The following is a 23581-nucleotide window of genomic DNA, read 5'->3' as shown; positions in this document are numbered from 1 at the left end:
TTCTAATTCAAATGTACAATAGCACCCTTTACAGTTTTATTCTCTCTTTTACCTACTCTACATGTTGTGTGAAGCGGTTAATAGATGAGAGCAAGGATTGAAGTTTCCAATGACAATTTGCCGGCATCACAGATATCTATGGCCGGAATGTTGAAATTGTAAATTTGCGATCACAGCGTGCATGACGTCACTCACGTTTGCGACAAGCTAAATTTGAATGTAAACAAACAACTGCAGTTTTCTAACAGCCGACTGTTTGTCCGTTGGCAAGTAACACGCATACAGAAAGAGAGGCTAAATTCTCCTGTGTCTCTCTCTCTCTCTCTCTGTCTCTCTCTCTCTCTCTCTCTCTCGCTCGCTCGCTTCATTTTACTTAATTTTGAAACCGGCTCTCGTCCACTCTCCATATCTTCCCGTGGACGCATTCTTTGTCAAATGGATGTCGGCCGGCTAAACGTTGGGGCAAAGCTTCTCGCCGTTGTAGCATCGTAGACAAACGACGGAAGTCCAATAGCCCCAATATTCTCCGCTCAGTAAGTTACTATGGGTTAAGGTCAGAAACTGCAAGAGGCCAAAACGCTGCAATAGTGCCAATGGGCAAGCACGACGCAAAAAGGGTGTAAGGTGTAAAACGAGGGAGAAAGTAACAGAGCTGTTTGTAAACAGGATGTCAATGAAGTCGCAAACAACAACATGCGACGATACTCTTCGGCAAAGAAAGTGAAAACGGTCCAAAACCGGTTTACACGACAAAAAACGAAGACTCGATGACAAAAAAAGGGAGCTGTTGTAGCAGGCAGGCAACTCACAGATGCCTCATTCATGATGATATTAAATATATATTAATTTAGTTTATTTATGTAAATGTGATTTCTATATTAGTAGGTGTAGTCTGCCTTTCGCCCGAAGTCGGCCAGGATAGGCTCGAGCAGCCTGCGACCCTGAACAGGATAAGCGGTATTGACGAAGGATGGATGGAGTTCTATATTATTATTATTATTATCTTGAATTTACATGTTTTTACATTAATATTACTTTTAGCAGCACAATCTCTCAAATGTTCTATTTTAATGTCTGTTTTTTAAAGTAATTTATAATAAATTTATCAGATTTATTCCCACCCAACAATAATTTCAAAAGAATAAAAATACAGGTTTGGGGGGACACCTTGTTATTTAAAACGATGGTTTATAATTTTTTTATCTTAATTAAAATGCATATTTAATATTTCATATCATTATAAATTATAGCATTAACATGGTTTACAGTATAATTGTATATCTGATTTATATTTTTAATTGAACGAATCTTGATGTTTATTAATTTTATCACATTTTATGTGCAACTGAAATTCTCAAATGTTATACATACTGTATTACATACTCCTGTACAGTAGGGGCGTAAGTGAGCAACTTTCTCTGTCAAACACATACGACAAGAACACATTATTGAATTTAGTTTCAATGATTTATTTCTTAAATTATTTATTCCAAAATATATCGCCTAGATGCCTTCTTGATGTTATTCTGGACTCGATGATCAGCTTCACACTGCTCCGCCTACACCCAGAAAGAGAAATTAAATGGGTTACTGACTTGTGTATATAAATAAACATTACATTTGTGTTTCTCCCCAGCTTCTTTCTCTCTGTTGGAGTGTAAACAAGAAACAGCTCACCAGCGTCCTCTTCATTCATTGCTGAGTGACTCCGCTCGCTGCAGTCTGACGAACACAAAGCACAGAATGTTTCGGGTTTGTTTGCCCTTATGTGACATGTATCGGATTTTTTCATGTCAATGTGAACAGTACAATTATGGTTTTTTTTTTTTTTTTTTTCAAATCCTACCCAGGCCTCTTCCGTATGTGGCTATACTAAATCGGAGGTGAAACTCATGCACGTGCTGTATGGACACTCAGGTTGTGCTCTTCCCACCTATCCTCATCAAAAAGCGAAAACTGTCACAATTGTAGAACAAAACAGACACGCAACTTGCTTGTACCTCAAATTCTGGCTCACAACACAAAGCAAAAGTTAACTAAGCAATAGCTCGCAACTTGAAGAAACTGGTAAATTGGTATGGTTGTATGTCAAGGTACCACTGTACTTTTGAAACCCTTCATGCAAGTTAACAATTCTTAACCTAAGTCTTCTGAGAACATTCTGAGAGCATGCATCGGTTCACATCAGGCAATGCTGCCTGAGAATGTTTTTTTATAGAGCAGTTTGACTTTAACCAACACCACCAAGCTCGTCACATTGTTTGGACTCTAAGTGGTCTGACTCCTGTCTCTGAAGTCATTCACCTAGGCTAGGGGTTTACATACTTTTCCTGCCCTGTATTGTGATTTTTTTTCATGGTCTGTGCAATAAAAATGCAGAAACATAAATGTTTGTGAGATATTAGTTTAAGCAGACTATGATTGTCTGTTGTCTTTGATTTAGATGAAGATTGGCTCATATTTTATGATCAATTTATGCTGAAATCTAAGGCCACATCTTTTTTTCCTAATAGAAATGTAGATCTGGATATTGTCATGCTTTTCAATGAACACTATACTATAACTACGCACCGTCTTCCTAAGCGCACCCATTTGCTTCACCACCAGCTCAATGTCTTCGTGGTCGTCTTCATCATCGTCACTCTCCTCCTCCTCCTTGTGTTCCAGCTGGTAGGGCTCGACGTCGACGGGCTCCGTGTCGTCGATGTCAGAGCGGCAGTACGGACACGTGTGGCCGGCCGACTTCTGCTGGATGTTCACAGTATGTCAGGTTGGTGTACCTAATAAAGTTTCTTGCACTGACCCCCCCCACCGCCATTTATGGTGAGGGATACATTCCAGATCCACCTGCAGTAGTCAAAAAGATGCTATATTAAGAGACTATGGGCCCTATATTCGTAGACGGCGCATCTGTGGCCCTTGGAGATGCACTTGGCAGAGTGACAATTTGGTGACGGAAAAGTCGGTCCAAACCAACACATGCTGCGACCCCGTCTAAATCTTGACCCAGCTGGTCAAACGCGATTTTGGTAAATTTGATCAGATTCTGAGCTCCACAGACGTGTGGTGGATGTCAGATGTATTTCAGTCATAAATATGTGAACAGCTAGCATCGAACCCTCTGAATTATTGGAGAAATCAATTAATTGAATGCAATATTACTCTTCTCAATAGCATTATATTTTCTTGTTTATCCCACTGCCACAGGTGGGCACATAAACAATTTGGGGTGGGGGGTGGTCTCCAAGTGCAGATCTGTGATCTCTTCCCAAGCCAACTGAGATGGTGGAGGTCTGCTTGCAGTTCCGTATAAACATACTTTGTGCGCTTTGACCTCCCGGACTTGAGGTTCTTCTTTCACTCTGTCAAAGACTGTCAGTTTGCGACTAGCGTGCCACATTTAAAGGCAATGAGAAGAGCCGCTTTGATTGGACAGGATTGAAGTCGCCTGTGATCACGTCATCAGCAGTGCAGGCGCTCCTTTTTAAGATGCGCCAGCCTGCATTGGTCCACAAAATTACCAACACTGGGTCTAACCCACATTTGCACAGAGTTGCACCACACGCCACGCTGGATTTATGCCAGGCATGACAATAGAACCCCATGTTTCCCACTCCCAGATGCTTTAAATACATTTAAACTTTAAAAAATGAACTTAAACGTATCAAAACACACTTTTTAAAGTATGCTTAGCGCCTATTCTCACTCTCTCGCTTGCACTGCTCTCTAAATAAGAGTCAAAAAGTGTGCTTGCTTCAAGCAATCAATCACTCCCAAAAATGTAGTGTATTGTGTGTTGTTGTACCAGCCAGTTGTCCAGACAGCGTCTGCACATGAGGTGGCCGCACGGCTCGATGCGGGTGTCCTTGTCCTTCTCTGTGCAGATCTTGCACAGCTGGAAGGAGGTGCCTGGATCACAGTAAAGCTCATACTGCTCCTGTTTCACACCGCCATGCACACGCGACAGCAGGAAGGAAGGTTAGTCTCCAGCATGTGCTCGCTAGCATCAATCAATTACCAGTGGCGGGAATAATGATTTTATTCTCTTGCGGAATTTTGAAATATGGTCACTTCAAAAGAAATTTAGTCTAAAATTTTTATGGCTGTTAAAAAATGGATTCCCAACACAGATCTGCTTTATACACATGACGAAGAGAGATCAGTAGTATTGGCAATTGTGCACAGCTGTGTGCCACATGGGCTCCAGACGAAGAGTGGGTGTCAAAATGTGGCTGAGTTGTAGGGGATCAAATACTCATTTCACAACTTTCAACTTTTATACGGTCTGTTTTTTTTGCACATTTTTGTCTGATATACGGTCTATTACCATGGTTAATAAACAACCATAAAAAGTTAGAGCAGGGTACAACCCGGGGGCCACAAACAGTCCCTCCGTTCTTTAACCGGGCCCACTGAGCCATTATCAAGAGTTTTGTAATATTTGTTTAATTAATTAGGCCATTTCCCTCTTAAATATGGTAAATTGTATTTATAATTCATTCAGCTCATTAAATAATTTGTGAATTGATTTGTAGTAAAGAAATAAAAACAAACATATTCATCAAACTGTTTCAATACTGTATACATTTTTAAAAATAGATGCTTAATTGATACTAACTCAATTATATATAAACGGTAAAGCAAAAAATTAACATGAATTACTTTGTTGAATAAAATTATCAATAAAAATAAAAATATGAAAATGAATGACATAAAATACAAAACATATTAGTAAAATAACTAATTTTACTTTGATCTTTTATTATTAAATATTTGGCGAATTAATTATAATTAAATTAATTATATATATATGTATGTGTATGTATGTATATATGTGTATGTGTGTATATGTATATGTGTATGTGTGTATATGTATATATTGCAGAATATATACATATATATATATACACATATATATATATATATATACACATATATATATATATATATATATATATACACATATATATATATATATATATATATATACACATATATATGCTCTGTGTGCTACATCTTTTTATACTGTATATAAGGTGCACATACTCGCGTAACGTTGACTTTTGCTTTGTGTTCCGGTCGGTGCAGTGCAGTGAGGTCTGGGTTCACATCGCGACCGTCCGGGTACAAGTAGCTGCCATACATCAATACACGTACTTAGAAGAAAACACAAGTGCGTGCCAAAAACGTGTGTGCGCGCTAACCATTCCTGGCTGTGGCCCAGAAGAAGCGCCAGGCAGAGCGACATATTCTCAGGGATGGTCTGCACAATGCCGCCCTCACCGGTCACGTACCCGATGGCCCATTGGCCCATCCTGGTGCAGCTCAGACGGAATATATAGCTAAGGAGGAGGGGGAGAGGCATGATTAATCACGAGTAGTACAATATTAGTCACAAAATGAGTGCTGGTGGTCCACCTTCCAGGCTTGTGGATGTAGCGTTTCAGTCGTGACACGGCCTGGTCATACGTGAGGAAGGCCATGTAGCCCGGGTGGGTCACGGCTAGTTGGTTCCAGTTCCACAGGAGGGATCCCCATGGCTAAAGGAGCGAGATGGGATTGTCCTAAAGTGTGGTACTAGTACCACTAGTGGTACATGGGCTCACTCTGGTGGTATGCCAAATAATCACTGCCTATACAATTCAGTTGTATTTTACTTTTTAGTACAATACATTTGCATGTAATATTTAAGAAGTGTTTGTTTGTAAACTTATTCAGGTACAATGTTATTTAACTTATGTGCAATTCATTTGAATTGAATCAAAATTGGAGTGAATTTTTCCCCCCTATATTTGAACAGTGTTAATGTTTGAACTGTGCATAACGTTACAGTGGCTATACTTTTTAGAAATTAATTGTCTTATTAAAAAGATTAATGTAATTTTGCACATGTATTTCCAGAGCTCTTATGCTTTAAAAATATCTTGTAATACATTTTAAAAAGATACTTCATAATTTAAATATTTTCTCAATAAATATTTTTACTAAAAAAAATAAGTTTTAAATAATAGTGATTGTATTTGTTTTACAGTGTTAAAATTAAATTCAATTTATAATTTAAGAAATTATATATTTTAAAAGATTTTTAAAAGAAAATGTTCAAAATAAATGTATATAAATTATTTTTAAAAATATTTGTTTATATAAACATAACTGACAGTAAATTACGTAGAAATTGGACATCGACCTTGTCGGTTCTATTTTCCATTTTTGATTTTGATACCCTTTACAAATGTTTAACCCCCCAAAACCTTGTACAACTCAAATTTAATATGCTGTTTGCGGTGCATTGAAAAGTAAGGTAGAAACCCCACCTGAAAGAGCCTGGTAAAGATGTCAAATTCAAAGACAGAGACGTGGTCGTTGCAGGTGAGATCGACAGTGGACTTGAGGGCCATGGACTCCATCCCGTCCTCAAACAGGTGCACGCGGCGCAGCTTCTCTGCGAAACTGCTCCATCGCACAATGCATCTACGCAGCGCGGCACGGTCAGGTAAGGTTAAACATTACGGCGGAACCTCCCCAGTTGAAGGGGACCTTCCCTGACCTATTTTAATTTACAGTATAAACACTTTTTTACTATTGTAAATAATGCAAAGAAAATGTATGTCTTGCTTTAATAATAAAACGGTTATTAGGTATTCTCACTCTCTTTTAAGTGGACATACTTGATGCAGTGGAACCTCCAAATTTCAACAGAATCTGTTTCGTGACGCTGGTTAACTGTCAAGATTTCTTATTGGAAATCATGCCAAGGGTAAAAATAACTTAACCGCAGTTTAATAAAACAGAAATAAAGTAAAAAGAAAGCTTTTGTTACAGGTATTGCTTCAATTGCAGTAATTGATACGTAGTGAATATGTTTGTTTCCATTAGTGTCTTTTTAATTTAATTGAATTGTGTGCAGTAATTTGTACTTGGTTTTTCATCTTTTTGCCATAAATTGTAACTTTTTGAGTTCATCCTTTTGGGGTGTTTGACTTTGGAGGATACACTCGAGCAACCATGTTGGTACAATTTTCACAATTTTCTATGAGACAAGACCTTGACTTCACGAAATGAAGCTCCTCCCTTCACTTCAAACATAGTCGCTTGGCAACAAGATGCGTCCAGATGGTGCCAAAACAATATTTTCATATTAGAGAAGGCTTTGGCCTCAGCAAAAAAAAAAAGCAAAAAGGTGAGTTTTTCTACTAAAAACAGGATACCACCCAAAAATAAATGAATAGGCGAATTTGCGATTGCTAAACCGCGAATAACCAAATCAAACAAGCAAATCAATCAACAAGCAAGTGTATCAAGCAAAAGTCTCACTTTTTGCCAAAAGAAAGCTTCCAAAAGTCCCGTGCTTCCGTCTTGATCATCTTGTAGGTGTCGCCGTGGTAACGTTCCCCCGGAAACACGGCCTTAAGCTCCCACAACATGTGACTGAAGATCAGGGACAGCTTGGTAAGGTTCATCCTGACACGGGAAACAAAAGCACATAGACATGACACTTGTATATTGCTTGGAACATTATCTGCCCACACAGGGTCAACTTACATAAAAGCAGTGATGGGAAGATTTTGGAAAGGTAGTTAGTTACAATTACAAGTTACAGTGTTGAAAATGTAATAGTGGTATCATTTTTTTATATTATTTTAATTTCAATTATTCCATTTTAAATTCTCAAAGTAATATAACTATCCATCCATCCATCCATCCATTTTCTACCGCTTATCCGAGGTCGGGTCGCGGGGGCAGTAGCTTTAGCAGGGACGCCCAGACTTCCCTCTCCCCAGCCACTTCATCCATCTCTTCCGGGGGGATCCCGAGGCGTTCCCAGGCCAGCCGAAGGATGTAGTCTCTGTGTCCTGGGTCGTCCCCGGGGTCTCCTCCCGGTGGGACGTGCCCGGAACGCCTCACCAGGGAGGCGTCCGGGATGCATCCGAATCAGACATCTCCGTAGACTTTGTGACGGGATTACCAGCCTCGAAAGGAAATACCACAATTCTCACAGTCGTGGACAGGTTCTCTAAAATGGCACACTTCATTGCACTCCTGAAACTCCACTCAGCTAAAGACACTGCCGTTAATGATAGACCAGGTATTCAAGTTCCATGGTTTTCCCAAGAATGTGGTATCTGATAGGGGTACCCAATTCATTCCGCAAATTGGGAATTCTGTCATCTGGGTTTCAACCTGAAACCAACAGACAAATCGAGAGGCTGAACCAGGACCTGGAGACTGGGCTCCGATGTCTCGCTTCACAGGAGCCACGATCCTGTTCTCAGAAACTGGTTTGGGTCGAATTCTCTCACAATTCCCTCCCCTCTGCATCCACTGGTCTAGCGCCTTTTCACGTTGTGCGTGGTTACCAACCATCGCTATTTCCTGCCGTAGCCCCACAGTCCACAGCTGCAGGAGGACCTGGGAGCGAGCCCGTCAGATGTTGCTGCGCCAGGGACGGGCCTACAAAACCCCGCTGCTGACCGTCGGAGGACACCGGCCCCGAACTACAAAGTGGGTCAGTGAGTTTGGCTCTCTACCAAACATATTCCACTCCGGGTGGAGTCCAAGAAGCCCAGGTTCGTTGGGCCCTTCCCCATCACAAAGATCATCAACCCTGTCACAGTCAACCTTAGGCTCCCAAGGTCGATGCAGGTCCACCCTGCTTTTCACGTCAGCCTGCTCAAGCCAGCCCGGGAGTCCCCTCTGGTCCCGCCTTCTGGCCCCACTCCTCCCCCCCGGTTTGTGGATGGCGGCTCTTGTCGTCTCGTCGGAGGGGGAGGGGGTTTCAATATCTGGTGGACTCGGGAGGGCTACCGGCCTGAGGAACGTTCATAGGTGCCGTCTGCGTTTATCGTGGATGACTCGCTCATTCGGAACGTCCACGTTGCGCATCCAGGGGCTCCGGGGGCCGGCCATTACGGGGGGGGTGGTACTGTCATGGGTGTGTGTTCCGGTTTTTGTCTTCCCCGTTTCATACACACCTGCTCCTGAGAGCATACTCACCACCTGTGCCTCGTTCACCCTAATTACCCCTTGCATTTAACCTTGTCTCTCATTCTTTCAAGTCGCCAGTTCGTTGTACCTTGTCGTCGCGTTCCAGCATTCCTCGTTTCCACGTCAAAGACTCACAGTAAGACTAGACCCTGTTCCGATTATCGACCTCGCCTTTTTGCCTCATGTTTTTGGATACTGTTGCCATTTTTGGATTGCCTGCCTGTGTACCGACCTCTGCCCGTATATTAAACCTCTCATTTTGGAACTGTCCATTTGTTTTGGAGTTGTGCATTTTTGGGTCCTATCCTCTGTTCCGTTCATGACAGATTTCTGGATGAGATTGTGGTGGTGTACCTAATGTTGTGTCAGGTGAGTTTCATTTCGTAAAAGGATTCATCCAAACAAAATCAATTTTCACACTTTGGCTTAAATGTGTGTTTGCAAAAATAATTTGAAATAATTTTACCTGTAGCTGGACGTCTCATCAAACATCTTGTCCTTGTCTTTAAAGAGCAGCAAGGCCCTGTCCGTCTTATCCAGCAGGTTCCTGGCATGGACCCTGAGGTACACCGCCTCGTCCCCCGCGGGGGCCCGGCCCATCAGTGCCCCGAGGCCTCGGTAGGGCTTCCAGACCCGTCGGAGCACAGAGGCCGTATTGGGGACCAGCTCAGGAAGATACGGCGGGCTGTTCTTGAGGCTCAGCCGGGGGTCCGAGCACAACTCGTGGAGTTTTTCCAACCTCCTGAGAGTTTTGTTGACCAGCATGTGGTCTCCATTGGTAGGATGCTGACGCACGTTATCTTCTGAGCTGGCCGTTGCCATCACGACACTGTTCTGTGGTTGGATGTGCCTGTTTGATCTGCTCCTTACGTTATGAAGTTCACATTTTTTGCTGAATTAAATATTTATCGGATAAGGAAGCATACTTGGCATCTAAATGGAATGTTTAAAATGGACACTGCAACATCTCTCTAAGATGCAGCGGATAAACATTGAGAAAAATGTTGCTTATCATGAAAGATTTATAATTCAAGTCATATATTATAGCATTATAACAGTGGTTCTCTTTTCTATGCCACGCAACCCTTTAAAAATTAGCAAAACAAATTTTATATCATAAATTAATTTTAGAAATGTATAGTATGTTTCATCTTAAATGTTATTAATCGATTGATAAATACTTTCTGTACCCCCATACAAAAATTGTACTACATTAGAAGTGTATCGAAAAAATAGATTGTTTTAATTAATTTAGAAAAATGTATGAAAGAATATTAGAAAATAACAAAATTGAAAATGCAATTAAAAATCCACGCCCCAGAAATACTTTTGTTCTCTGATCATTTACAAACTTAATATTTCATTCAATTTAAAATAGTATACTTGTATTAAATTTGAGCAAAAAGTAAATAAATACAAAAATGTTAATATAAAATGTATTTTAAAAAATCAGAATTTAAAAATACATGTTTTTCATCCCCTACAAAATTAGTATTGCAATATGGATTTATATTTAAACCAAACTATTTAAAAACAAATTAATAGTAGAAACAAATTTTAGCAAACATAAATTTAGAAAATGTACTCGATTTGAAAACTGCGGGGAAAGAATTTTACAAATCCAACCACCCACCCAAGCATCAAGCTCACACCCCTTATTGGGAACCCAGCGCACCCCTAAAATATTATTCACTACTTTCGATTCAATTGTTCTTGCACCACCTACAAAAGTAGTATTGCATTAAATTGATATTTTTTCAAAATAGTAACTAACTAAAACTAATGTATATTAAATGAATTACTTTTTTAAAACTAAACCATTTATTATAATCTTCTTAGTTATGTCAAATCCCTTTTTGGGAAGCCCTGAATAAGAATGTCATTTGAAAAATATTAACTGTCAAAGGTGTTGTCCTCATACTGGAGTCAAAATAGACGATCATCGTGATCATGTAGGCCTACTCACAAAAACAAGCCTCTGCTGTCCTTATAGTAGCTTCTCAATGCCTTCTGTCTACAGGGTCAAGACGGGCCGAGACGTGAAACTCGCAGCACGTGGATCGGAAAACGTGCTCCACGCCATTTGCCTGAACACTGCTTTTGCTTTTCTTTCTTACTGACACCTTTTTGTGTGCAGCAGCTGTTGACTTCCTGCTTGAAGCTGGACCAACTGGTTTACTTTTTGCAGCAGCTGTTGACTTCCTGCTTGAAGCTGGACTAACTGGTTTACTTTTTGCAGCAGCAGAAACAAACAGGCCAGCGAGCAAGGGGGGGGAGGGAGAGAGAGAGAGAGAGATAGAGAGAGAGAGAGAGAGAGAGATTGATTGATTGATTGATTGTTCAGGTTGGGCTCCAAATGAAAAGTTTTACAGAAACTATTACTATGTGATGTAGTAGTACCTGCTGACTTACAGACATAATGTAAAAGTCCACAAACATTTCCTTCTTCCAGTCGGTTCCACATTTATCCACTTTGTAAAAGGAAAAAAAAAAAGTACTGTAAATTTAGCCTGCCGCTTACCCTCGTAGCATAAATGCCCTTCTCTTGAGAAAAAGCAGTAACTCCAAAATAAAGTTAGCTGCTGATGAATAGGAAAATATGAATCGAAATATTTGTTGCCATCTGACACGTCGGCGGGAAGAGGAAGCATCATTCCCCTCCTAACCAGAGCCCCTCACTTTGTTGATTTAATCCCCTCCCACCCCTCCCCCCCAAGGTACAGAGACTCTCATCTTTTGTTTCAATATAACGTTTCCCCATCCCCAGGATGATACATTTCATGTTTTAATGTGATTGTCATGTTTTCATGTGATAAATTTCACATTATAACCTAAGTTTCACTTTTTAATGCGATAAGTTATGACGTGATAAGTCTCTGTTTCGCATTTGGTAAAACAAAACAAAACAAAACAAATTTCCTTTTGGTTTGGACCTGTAACTATGGACCTGACCACTGGTATGTAGGTAACGGGAGTGTTCCTTTTGGTTTGGTGAAGGTACGCATGTCTTCTTTTTGTGTCTTATCAATCAAAGTTACTAGCTATGTAACTATGCTACTATTCTATAACTTCTTCTTCTTCTTCTTTTCCTTTCGGCTTGTCCCGTTAGGGGTCGCCACAGCGCGTCATCCTTTTCCATGTAAGCCTATCTCCTGCATCCTCCTCTCGAACACCAACTGCCATCATGTCTTCCCTCACGACATCCATCAACTTTCTCTTTGGTCTTCCTCGAGCTCTCTTGCCTGGCAGCTCCATCCTCATCATCCTTCTTCCAATATACTCACTATTTCTCCTCTGGACGTGTCCAAACCATTGAAGTCTGCGCTCTCTAACTTTGTCTCCAAAACATCGAACCTTGGCTGTCCCTCTGATGAGCTCATTTCTAATTTTATCCAACCTGGTCACTCCAAGAGCGAACCTCAACATCTTCATTTCCGCCACCTCCAGCTCTGCTTCCTGTTGTCTCTTCAGTGCCACTGTCTCTAATCCGTACATCATGGCTGGCCTCACTACTGTTTTATAAACTTTGCCCTTCATCCTAGCAGAGACTCTTCTGTCACATAACACACCTGACACCTTCCTCCACCCGTTCCAACCTGCTTTGACCCGTTTCTTCACTTCCTGACCACACTCACCATTGCTCTGGACGGTTGACCCCAAGTATTTAAAGTCCTCCACCCTTGCTATCGCTTCTCCCTGTAGCCTCATTCTTCCCCCACCAGCCCTCTCATTCATGCACATATATTCTGTTTTACTTCGGCTAATCTTCATTCCTCTTCTTTCCAGTGCATGCCTCCATCTCTCTAACTGTTCCTCCAGCTGCTCCCTGCTTTCACTGCAGATCACAATGTCATCTGCAAACATCATGGTCCACGGGGATTCCAGTCTAACCTCATCTGTCAGCCTATCCATCACCACTGCAAAAAGGAAGGGGCTCAGGGCTGATCCCTGATGCAGTCCCACGTCCACCTTAAATTCTTCTGTCACACCTACAGCACACCTCACCGCTGTTCTGCTGCCCTCGTACATGTCCTGTATTATTCTAACATACTTCTCTGCCACTCCAGACTTCCGCATGCAGTACCACAGTTCTTCTCTGGGTACTCTGTCATAGGCTTTCTCTAGATCTACAAAGACACAATGTAGCTCCTTCTGACCTTCTCTGTACTTTTCCATCAACATCCTCAAGGCAAATAATGCATCTGTGGTACTCTTTCTAGGCATGAAACCATACTGTTGCTCGCAAATACTCACTTCTGTCCTGAGTCTATCCTCCACTACTCTTTCCCATAACTTCATTGTGTGGCTCATCAACTTTATTCCTCTATAGTTGCCACAGCTCTGCACATCACCTTTGTTCTTAAAAATGGGCACCAGTACACTTTTCCTCCATTCCTCAGGCATCTTCTCACGCACTAGAATTCTATTGAACAAGCTGGTCAAAAACTTCACAGCCACCTCTCCTAGATGCTTCCATACCTCCACAGGAATGTCATCAGGACCAACTGCCTTTCCATTTTTCATCCTCTTTAATGCCTTTCTAACTTCCCCCTTACTAATCATTGCCACTTCCTGGTCCACCACACTTACCTCTTCTACTCTCCCTTCTCTATCATTTTCCTCATTCATCAACTCCTCGAAGTATTCTTTCCATCTAGCAAGCACACTGCTGGCACCAGTCAACATATTTCCATCTCTATCCTTAATCACCCTAACCTGCTGCACATCCTTCCCATCTCTGTCCCTCTGTCTGGCCAGCCTGTATAGATCCTTTTCTCCTTCTTTAGTGTCCAACCTGCCATACATGTCATCATATGCCTCTTGTTTTGCCTTTGCCACCTCTACCTTTGCCCTGTGTCGCATCTCAATGTATTCCTTTCGCCTCTCCTCGGTCCTCTCAGTGTCCCACTTCTTCTTAGCTAACCTCTTTCCTTGTATGATTTCCTGTACTGTGAGGTTCCACCACCAAGTCTCCTTCTCTCCTTTCCTGCCAGAAGATACACCAAGTACTCTCCTGCCTGCTTCTCTGATCACCTTGGCTGCAGTGGTCCAGTCTTCTGGAAGCTCCTGCCGTCCACCGAGAGCCTGTATCACCTCTTCCCGAAAAGCTGCACAACACTCGTCCTGTCTCAGCTTCCACCACATGGTTCTCTTCTCTGCCTTTGTCTTCCTAATTTTCCTCCCCACCACCAGAGTCATCTTACACACCACCATCCTATGCTGTCTAGCCACACTCTCCCCTACCACTACCTTACAGTTGGTAACCTCTTTCAGATTACATCGTCTGCACAAGATGTAATCCACCTGTGTGCTTCTACCTCCGCTCTTATAGGTCACCCTATGTTCGTGCCTCTTCTGGAAAAAAGTGTTCACTACAGCCATTTGCATCCTTGTTGCAAAGTCTACCACCATCTGTCCCTCCAAGTTCCTTTCCTGGATGCCGTATTTACCCATCACTTCTTCATCACCCCTATTACCTTCACCAACATGTCCATTACAATCTGCACCAATTACGACTCTCTCTCTGACTGGGATGCTAAGAACTACATCATCTAGCTCCTTCCAGAATTTCTCTTTCACCTCTAGGTCACATCCTACCTGTGGGGCATAGCCACTAATCACATTACACATAACACCCTCAATTACAAATTTCAGCCTCATCACTCGATCTGATACTCTTTTCACCTCCAAGACATTCTTAGCCAACTCTTCTTTTAAAATAACCCCGACTCCATTTCTCTTCCCATCGACACCATGGTAAAATAATTTAAACCCTGCCCCTAAACTTCTAGCCTTACTGCCTTTCCACCTGGTCTCCTGGACACACAATATATCAACCTTTCTCCTCATCATCATGTCAACCAACTCCCGAGATTTTCCTGTCATAGTCCCAACATTCAAAGTCCCCACATTCAGTTCTAGGCTCTGTATTTTCCTCTTCTCTTTCTGCCGAAGAACCCGCTTTCCACCTCCTCTTCTTCTTTGACTTCGACCCACAGTAGCTGAATTTCCAACGGCGCCCCGCAGGTTGACGGCGCCGGTGGCGGACGTTGTTAACCCGGGCCACGACCGATCCGGTATGGAATTCTTTGGATGAACGCTCATATTTGTTTGGCAAGGTTTTAAGCCGGATGCCCTTCCTGACGCAACCTTCTGCATTTATCCGGGCTTGGGACCGGCCTACAGTTTGCACTGACTTGTGCCACCCATAGGGCTGCATTTATGCTACTATTCTATAACACTGTGAAAAAAAAACAAGGCCAAGTGTTTATAAAAATTCAAGATTTAAAAAGAAGACACACATACTTTCAAAGGGCTCCGCCAGTGACCTGAACCAGGAAAAATTGCTTCGTTTTGTTTAGCCCAATGCCGAAGTCAAACTTGTCACGTCTTAATGTGATAACTTCCATCCATCCATTTCTGAGCCTCTTCTCCTCACTAGGGTCGCGGACGTGCTGGAGCCTATCCCAGCTATCATCGGGCAGGAGGCGGGTACACCCGGAACTGGTTGCCAGCCAATCGCAGGGCACATACAAACAAACAAACAACCATTCGCACTCACACTCACACCTATGGACAATTTAGAGTTGTCAATTAACCTACCACGCATGTTTTTGGGATGTGGGAGGAAACCGGAGTGCCCGGAGAAAACCCACGCAGGCACGGGGAGAACATGCAAACTCCACACAGGCGGGGTCGGGGATTGAACCCCGCTCCTCAGAACTGTGAGGCCGACGCTCTAACCAGTCGCTCACCGTGCTGACCATATAATAATCATTTCATTTAAAGTGAGGTTTAAATATTTTATTAAAATAAATAATTTGACATATTTAACATACACATGTTGACATAGTTACATTTTTGACTATTTTTTTGCCCACCTGACAATGTCTTGTTAATTATACGCTGCATCGCATTGAGATCTGCTTCCAATACAGTAGTTTGCTTGCCTTTTGCAGCTATATGAGACCCGCAATGGTAAACGGATACTGTATTGTTCAATTATTTATAGGGTACTAAGCAGTGAACACTGGATTTATAGACTCCAAAGCCATACTGTACTCACTCTGCACATGATCTCCCCGACCACAAGGTGGGCTCATTTCATTGAGGAAAAAAAAAGAAGTGTTAAATGCCAAGAAAACTCCGGCTTCCTCCTACTTTCCAAAAACACGCACGCTAGGTTGATTGATAACTATAAATTGTTCGTAGTTGTGAATGTAAGTGTGAATGCTTGTTTGTTTATATGTGTCCTGTAATTGGCTGGCGACCAGTTCAGGGTGTACACCGCCTCTCGCCCAAATTAGCCACTCTCGTTACCTACATACCAGTGGTCAGGTACATAAATATTGGGATCTTTTTGGCTATAAATGCCACCACAAGATGTGGCTTCGTTGAAAACCTACAGCTTTACTTTTATGGTACATCCAAATCAAGTGAACGATGTAGGAATTACCGCATCACTCAGAGAAACTCCACCCCAAAACATTTAGTGGCTGTTATTTATTGCAAAATTAAATTGGTTAACCTCATCTGTAGCGCGGCTAATTTCCTTTGCCAGATTTTGGCCTATGTTACCAACAACAACAACACTCATTAAACTCTTTCGCAATTTAGCCTACATTTTGATAGCTAGATAGTCATTTAATGTGTTGGAGAGTCCTTTGACTATTTTTAATCGTCCTTAAGCACACTCTTAAGTATCCTTAAAGCTCTAATCCACAACTATTTTTGTTTTTAAAAATAAGTAATTTTCACCCAAGACACTACAAGAGATAACAGAATACAGAATAAGCCTATCAGCTTCTGACACATCTTGCTATATTTTTCAATACTTTTTTTTTTTTTTAATATTTATTGACTATTCGATACAGTTCCACGATGAATCACTTGATGGCGTTCGAAAATGACGCAGCGGAAATTACGCAATTCACCTCCGCACGGGCAGGTCCATATTTGGACAGCGCGAAGTTTGACTGAGCCTTGAGGCTGTGTCGGAAATAGTTCGCTCACTCCCTACTCCCCATGTAGGGTTGCACTATACAGTGGACTACATAGTGAGCTCATTCGTAACAGCTCTCGGACACTACACGGTGCTCTCTGAATGACGTCACAGCTGTCGCACATTATCAACGTAGGCTGTTGCGGTGGGTTCACAAAAAAATAATAAAAATTGAATGTTATTAAAACAAGATGATTTTGGTGTGCATTGCTATAAAAAACGCCAACAGTCGAAGCTTTTTTGAAAAGTTACTTACATTTATACGAAAAATGTATTCCTTCCGTCTGTGGGGCATTTAGTCCCACCATTCTTTCTCTGAAGACTCAATGCATCATGGTATATCACGACTCGGTGAGTGACCATCGGTTGTTCACTACTTTTTGCAATGCTTTTGTGTGAAATTTTGAGTGCACTATATAGGGCACTGAATTTGATCAGTAAGCAGTTGGACAAAATGGCATAACCACTATATAGTGCACAATATAGTGGTTCCGGAGTGATTTTGGACACGGCGATAGGGAAAGGAGAAAGCTTGCGGGGTTGAAAGGAGGAGGAGGAGGCCGGACATTTAGCCTCTGTCATATCGAAGCGACGAAGGCTTTGTTGTAATGCTGAATTTTAGCATTAGGGAGCGCCATAAATCGCATATTACAGCGTTAACATTCATTTGATACTTTTCTAAGTCCTTATTATGTTTTTTTGTGTGTGCTGTCATAATACATGTTTGTCAATATTTATAGTTTTTTTTTTTATACTTGTCTTTGCTATCCGTTGTTCAGTGCTTAATAAATCCCTGTAGAGCCTCCATCCATCCATTTTCTGAGCCGCTTATCCTCACTAGGGTCGCGGGCATGCTGGAGCCTATCCCAGCTGTCATCGGGCAGGAGGCGGGGTACACTCTGAACTGGTTGCCAGCCAATCGCAGGGCACATGCACACCTACGGGCAATTTAGAGTCTCCAATTTATGCATGTTTTGGGGATGTGGGAGGAAACCGGAGTGCCCGGAGAAAACCCACGCAGGTACGGGGAGAACATGCAAACTCCACACAGGCGGGGACGGGGATTGAACCCGGGTCCTCAGAACTGTGAGGCAGACGCTCTAACCAGTCGCCCACCGTGCCGCCCCTGTAGAGCCTATTTTTAGTATTTAGTATTGTGCCAGTGGGGGCGGTAGTCCGGTGCCCGTGCCTCTCCCAGTGGGACTGGTCGGGGTGCTTCAGTCGGGTGATGGGTGCCCTTTTTTGGCTTGACCACCTGCCCCCAAAAATGTCTATGGACGTGCCTGCTGATCCCGATATTTTTTAATAATTAAAAGTTGATACATCATGAAATTACCAAATCTGACTGACTTTTCATAAACTTGTAATGTTTTGTGCCTTTTTTCCTTTATATTATGAATCTGTTAAAAACCAGGAAAAGATGTGCATGGGCAATGTTTATTCAGGAAGTAAATACAAACTATGTTATCAAAACAAAAGGTTTTGTTCACTTGCAATTGTGTAAATACTTTAGTAAGTATAGCCTAAAGTATCCCTTTCACTGTTTCATTTCTATTCAATCAAATCTGACTTGGATTATATTTGTGCATCTGTTTAAATTCCAGTAAATGTATTCATTTTAATAACACATTTCTATGGGATAAATGTATTGCACTAATGTCTAAGCATAGGTTATCATTTTTGAGATGGCTAAAGTAACAAATGGGCAATGACATGTTTGAATACATTTGTTGTGGTTCCACAATAGTTTAATATTTATAACAGACTTACACCACTGTACTCGTCTTTAAATGATCTATCTGATAATGCTCATCTGTGTGAATCAATTAAGCTTTGAAATTTTACACACATCACTTTATTAACAGGACAAACAGTTAAAAAAAATAAAATAAAAATAGGAGCTGATGGAAGCCACAACTTACCCCCCGCATAATTACGGCTAACCTGACTTCAGCTCCTGATGTCATTCACTCGGCAACGCCCATTAAAGAAAGACATCCAACTCAGGAATACTATAGAATGTAAAGTGAAACCAGTTTATTACTGTACATTAACTTTTATTCTCTTTTTCCCCCCCAATACAGTGCTGTTTGTCTTTGTTAAACATCATAACAAAAAAAAATTACAATTTTTTTTTTGCGGGGGATGGAACAGATTAATGGCATTTCAATTTATTGCAATGGGGAAATTTTATTTGATATATTGTATGAGTAGAATAGAAAATAATGCTTTTTATTGTCACTATGCACATATACAATGAGATTGAAAGAGTACATTGAGTTCCGAGCTTGGTCATGGAACACATCAAACTAATAATAATTCTAATCATATAAGCATTTTTAAAGCTCCAAACGAATGTACTAAACATCACTTTGTGTGGTACTTTACAGATGATCATAAGTGAGGATATATGCTGTCGGGGTGTTTTAGGGACTTTAAACACCAAACGTGGCCAACTCCACATTTCAGTGCAACCAGGAAAGTACCAAATTGCCCCTTTGTAAGTCGAACATCTTGAGAGGGTGGAGCACCATCAGGAGATGTTAGTGTGTGTGTGTGTGTGTGTGTGTGTTTGCATGACTGATTGGAGAATCGCTTTTATGCTCACATTTTCTCGTTACGCTTTGGCCTGGAGGCACATGACCGCCCCGAGGGCTCGGAAACAATGGACACCATTGATGACCCCTGCTGACAGTTTACATGTGCGCACCACTTGTACCCCCTACGGATCAGTAAACTAAAATTCCAGTGGTGAGAAATTGAATTGAAAATGAGCAAAACATTCAGTGTTCCAAACATTCAGTGTTCCCAGGTAGCCTTTCTCTAATCTTGATGGGAGGGCACACCCGTCTCCCCCACACACTAAAAAGTACACAAAGCCAAATTAAATGCATCACATTTTAATCAGATGCAGAGCTCGATTGTGGTTGTGGAAAAAGCCAGGCGTTGAATGGAAAGATGGAAAACACCACAGTATAACTTTATGAATGAAAGTGTGATGTCAGGAGCTCAGGGCCCACAATTTCATGTATTTATTTGTTTATTTTTAGATAGTTTGGGCTTCCAGCTCATAAAACCCACAAAATCAGGAATTCCCCCCAAAATACTGTGAAGAAATCAGCCCAAATTTTGCAGGCCATAAATGTTTTAAACTGAGTGTCACACACTAATCATCTACTAAACTCAAAGCACCTGCACAGGTTTCCCCAGGTGTCATTAAATTGCTTCAGTTTGGGCCAATATGGGGAAGATTGCAGACTTGACAACTGGCCAGAAGACCATCATTGATTCCCTCCATAGGATGGGTAAGCCACAAATATTCATAGCTAAGGAGGCTGGCTGTTCACAGAGTGCTGTGTCCAAGCATATCAATGGAGGGACAAAGTGTGGCTGGAGAAGGTGCAGCGGCAAAAGAGATGACCGTGGGCTTCAGTCGATTATCAAACAGAAAACAGAGACGAGTCAAGAATCTAGCAGAGATCCAGAAAGAGTGGAATGCGGCGGGAATCACAGCTTCAAAAACCACCACATTCAGAGGCATCCGCGAGATGGGCTACAACTGTCGGGTTCCTCGGGTCAAGCCGCTTCTGAGCCTGAGCCAACGTAGGAAGCGTCACAACTGAGCCAAGGAGGCTGGACTGTTGGCCAGTGGTCCGAGGTCCTCTTTTCCGATGAAAGTAAAGTTTGCCTTTCATTCGGGAATCAAGGTTCAGGGGTTTGGAGGAAGATAGGTGAAGAACAGAACCTAAGCTGCTTGAGGTGTTGGTAAACTCTGCTTTCTTAAATCCAAGGTCACCGCAACAGTTTACCAGAATGTTTTAGAGGACTTGATGATTCCTTCTGCTGAGGATCTGTATGGAGATCCAGATTTCATCTTGCAATCGGGCCTGGCCCCTCCCAATACTGCCAGAAGCACCAAAGCCTGGCTTGATGCCCATGCCATCACAGCGCTTGACTGGCCAGCCAACTCGCCGGATCTAAACCCCATCGAGAATCTATGGGGTATTATCAAGAGGAAAATGAGCGGCACCAGAGCCACAAACAAAGAAGAACTGACTGCCATTGTAACATTATGCAGCTTGAACATTAACACTGCACTTATACGAGTTCAATAAAAACTGTGCAAAAATCAAGGTTTTTAAACAAATACTGTTGTTTGTAAAGATGACATTTCCCCCAAAAGTTCAATACAACTGAACTGCACTGAAGAGGTGATTCTTTGGTGTACCACAAGAGGGAACCTGTGTACCGCTAGTGGTATGTGTACCACACTTTAAAGAATCACTGCTGTATATCATTGCTATTATATTCTGTTTTAAACTTGTGTATGCAAAACTGATACCGCAAAAGTTGGTAATGGACACTTTACTGTACTCCCCCTAACCTTCTCTAACACGCAAGCAAACGCGCACGCACGCGCGTCAGTGATGAATTGTAATCGCTCACTTTCATTTTAAAAGGAAAGCAACGGTGAAGAGCACTTAGGCTGCTGCGCACTACCCGCAATGCACAAGTCACAATCAGCACAAAAGCTGTGGTGGCTCTATTTTCCACTTTGAATAATTCAATTTGTAATAAAAACAAACAAACAAAACAACAACAAAAAACAAACCAATGACTCCAGGGGGATTTTTCTTCGTGATGATCGGATTTGGGAGCGATCCGTCCGGTTGTTCAATGCTACCAGATTTCCACTAAACCACCGGGACGCACCTGAGTCTCTCGACCGGGCAACGCGCGCCTCGCCCCCGGTCGATGCCGACGGTCATCATGACCATGAACGGTGACGGCCGCTCGCTCGCCGCGTCGCCGCTGGACCTGAGCGCCAGCCAGCCGGGGGACACCTCGTCCACAGTGGCGCCGGACTGCGGAGGTTGCCGGAGGGATCCGGTCCGTTCACCTGCGCTTCCGTCTCACACTTCGGGCACGCTCCCTCCGGCCCCGGGCTCCTCTCGCAAGAGGCCGGCGGACAGAGCTTCGCTCCGGCTTCCTTTTCGTAAACGGCCGATCACGCTGGAGCCGGAGGAGCGAGCCTTCGGAGAAGCGGAGCGAGCGGAGGGTCTTTCCCGTGTGGGAGAGGCTGACGCGCCGCCCCGGGAGAGGGAACCAAGCCACCTGGAGGGGACCGCGGAGGCTCGGCTGCCCGTTGCTCCGGTAACCCTGATGCAGGCTGAGGAGGCTCCGCGGAGCACTGACGCCTGTCCGGTCCACATCGCACCCTCGTTCACTTATGGTGAGTACATTGACTCATTACAGTGAAGTTAGGTATGTTAGGGCACTCTTTGAAATTTAGAATGTATATCATATATGATGCTCAGATTCATTATAAAAAAGAGCAAAGACATTTAGGTAGCATTCATTTGATATATTACATATACTATTGTCATTCAAATATAACTATGTTTTATTGTATGGTCCAATTATATAGGCCTCCACTACTCACAAAAAGTTAGGGATATTGGACATTCGGGTCCGATTTCAGAATAAACCTAAAATGACCTTTACAGGCGAAGTTAATTTGACCTTCTCTAAACGGCTCATTTTAAAATTACCATTCATGTCATGAATAGTTCTGCTGATTCTGCCTCATACACTTAGAAAATAATGTTCTTTTTGTAAAGACATTTTTACATTTTATTATTGTCAAATTAAATTGTATTTTATTAAATGCAATTATTGATCAATATATAGTAGAACTTACAACTATAGTCTGTTTTATAAATATAAAAACATTTATTTCATATTTTTAATAATGATTATTTAATTTAAGTCATGCGATTGACTGCTGACCAGTCCAGTGTGTACACTGCCTCTCATCTGATGTCAGCTGGGAGAGGCTCCAGCACACCCATGACCCTAGTGAGGATAAGCAGTACAGAACAATGATGGATGGGTGAACGGACTATTTAATTTAATAAATAATAGTTAAATGATAAAATCTACTTTTTTTGTTAAAAATATTGGAAAATATAAGAATGGAGCAGATGCAGAGGATGATTGGCTGCGGCAACCCCTGAATAGAGTTAAGCCGAAAGGGAAAGAAGATGACTATTATATGTAAAGTATTAAATAAAATGGGTATTTATTTACTTTTTATTGGGATCACCATTAACATTATTCTGCACACCGAATGGACAAAACATTAGGTATACCTATGCAATACACGTTTTAGCTCCATGATGGAGTTAAAAAAATGTCCATCCATCCATCCATCCATTTTCTGAGCCGCTTCTCCTCACTAGGGTCGCGGGCGTGCTGGAGCCTATCCCAGCTATCATCGGGCAGGAGGCGGGGTACACCCTGAACTGGTTGCTACCCAATCGCAGGGTACAAACAAACAAACAAACAACCATCCGCACTCACGTTCACACCTACGGGCAATTTGGAGTTGTCAATTAACCTACCATGCATGTTTTTGGGATGTGGGAGGAAACCGGAGTGCCCGGAGAAAACCCACGCAGGCACGGGGAGAACATGCAAACTCCACACAGGCGGGGTCGGGGATTGAACCCCGGACCTCAGAACTGTGAGGCAGACGCTCTAACCAGTTGACCACCGTGCCGCCTTAAAAAAAATGTAAATTGCAGTTATCAA

The 23581-nt window shown here is 42.2% G+C and overlaps 2 protein-coding genes across 7 annotated transcripts in view; one reads left to right on the top strand and one right to left on the bottom strand.

Moving 5' to 3' along the window:
- Positions 1-1465: 1465 nt before the first annotated feature.
- cblc (Cbl proto-oncogene C, E3 ubiquitin protein ligase) lies at positions 1466-11135 on the bottom strand. Of its 5 annotated transcripts, XM_061674288.1 has the most exons (10): positions 9452-11135; positions 7315-7461; positions 6315-6471; positions 5419-5540; positions 5205-5342; positions 5047-5134; positions 3806-3937; positions 2572-2748; positions 1678-1722; positions 1466-1559 (listed from the first exon to the last, which is right to left on the bottom strand). In XM_061674288.1, the coding sequence occupies exons 1-9, from the start codon at positions 9805-9807 to the stop codon at positions 1693-1695; spliced, it is 1347 nt and encodes a 448-aa protein (XP_061530272.1). In that variant the 5' UTR covers positions 9808-11135; the 3' UTR covers positions 1466-1559; positions 1678-1692. The 5 variants fall into 5 exon arrangements, with proteins under 5 accessions (XP_061530272.1, XP_061530274.1, XP_061530270.1 ...); XM_061674286.1 differs by lacking the exons at positions 1466-1559; positions 1678-1722 and having other exon boundaries at positions 1741-2748; XM_061674287.1 differs by lacking the exons at positions 1466-1559; positions 1678-1722 and having other exon boundaries at positions 1741-2745.
- A 10138-nt stretch (positions 11136-21273) lies between these two features.
- Positions 21274-23581, top strand: part of bcl3 (BCL3 transcription coactivator) — a 28425-nt gene continuing 26117 nt past the window's right edge. For both annotated transcript variants that reach the window (XM_061674284.1, XM_061674285.1), the window contains exon 1: positions 21274-22220. In XM_061674284.1, coding sequence (XP_061530268.1) covers positions 21743-22220 — 478 coding nt within the window. In that variant the 5' untranslated portion in view covers positions 21274-21742. The remainder of the gene's footprint in view (positions 22221-23581) is intronic.

Source organism: Phycodurus eques, chromosome 4 (genome assembly GCF_024500275.1).
Source record: "Phycodurus eques isolate BA_2022a chromosome 4, UOR_Pequ_1.1, whole genome shotgun sequence".
Classification (NCBI taxonomy): Eukaryota; Metazoa; Chordata; class Actinopteri; order Syngnathiformes; family Syngnathidae; genus Phycodurus; species Phycodurus eques.
The sequence above is the reverse complement of the archived record's forward strand: the minus strand, read 5'-3'. Positions and strand labels throughout refer to the sequence as shown.

Excerpts from the sequence above, each read along its gene's own strand:
- cblc (XM_061674286.1), bottom strand. The coding sequence starts at position 9,807 with ATGGCAACGGCCAGCTCAGAAGATAACGTGCGTCAGCATCCTACCAAT. Across the intron at positions 5,541-6,314 it reads TCTTTACCAGGCTCTTTCAG|CCATGGGGATCCCTCCTGTG; the intron begins GTGGGGTTTCTA and ends TCGCTCCTTTAG. Across the intron at positions 3,938-5,046 it reads CAAAAGTCAACGTTACGCGA|GAGCAGTATGAGCTTTACTG; the intron begins GTATGTGCACCT and ends GGTGTGAAACAG.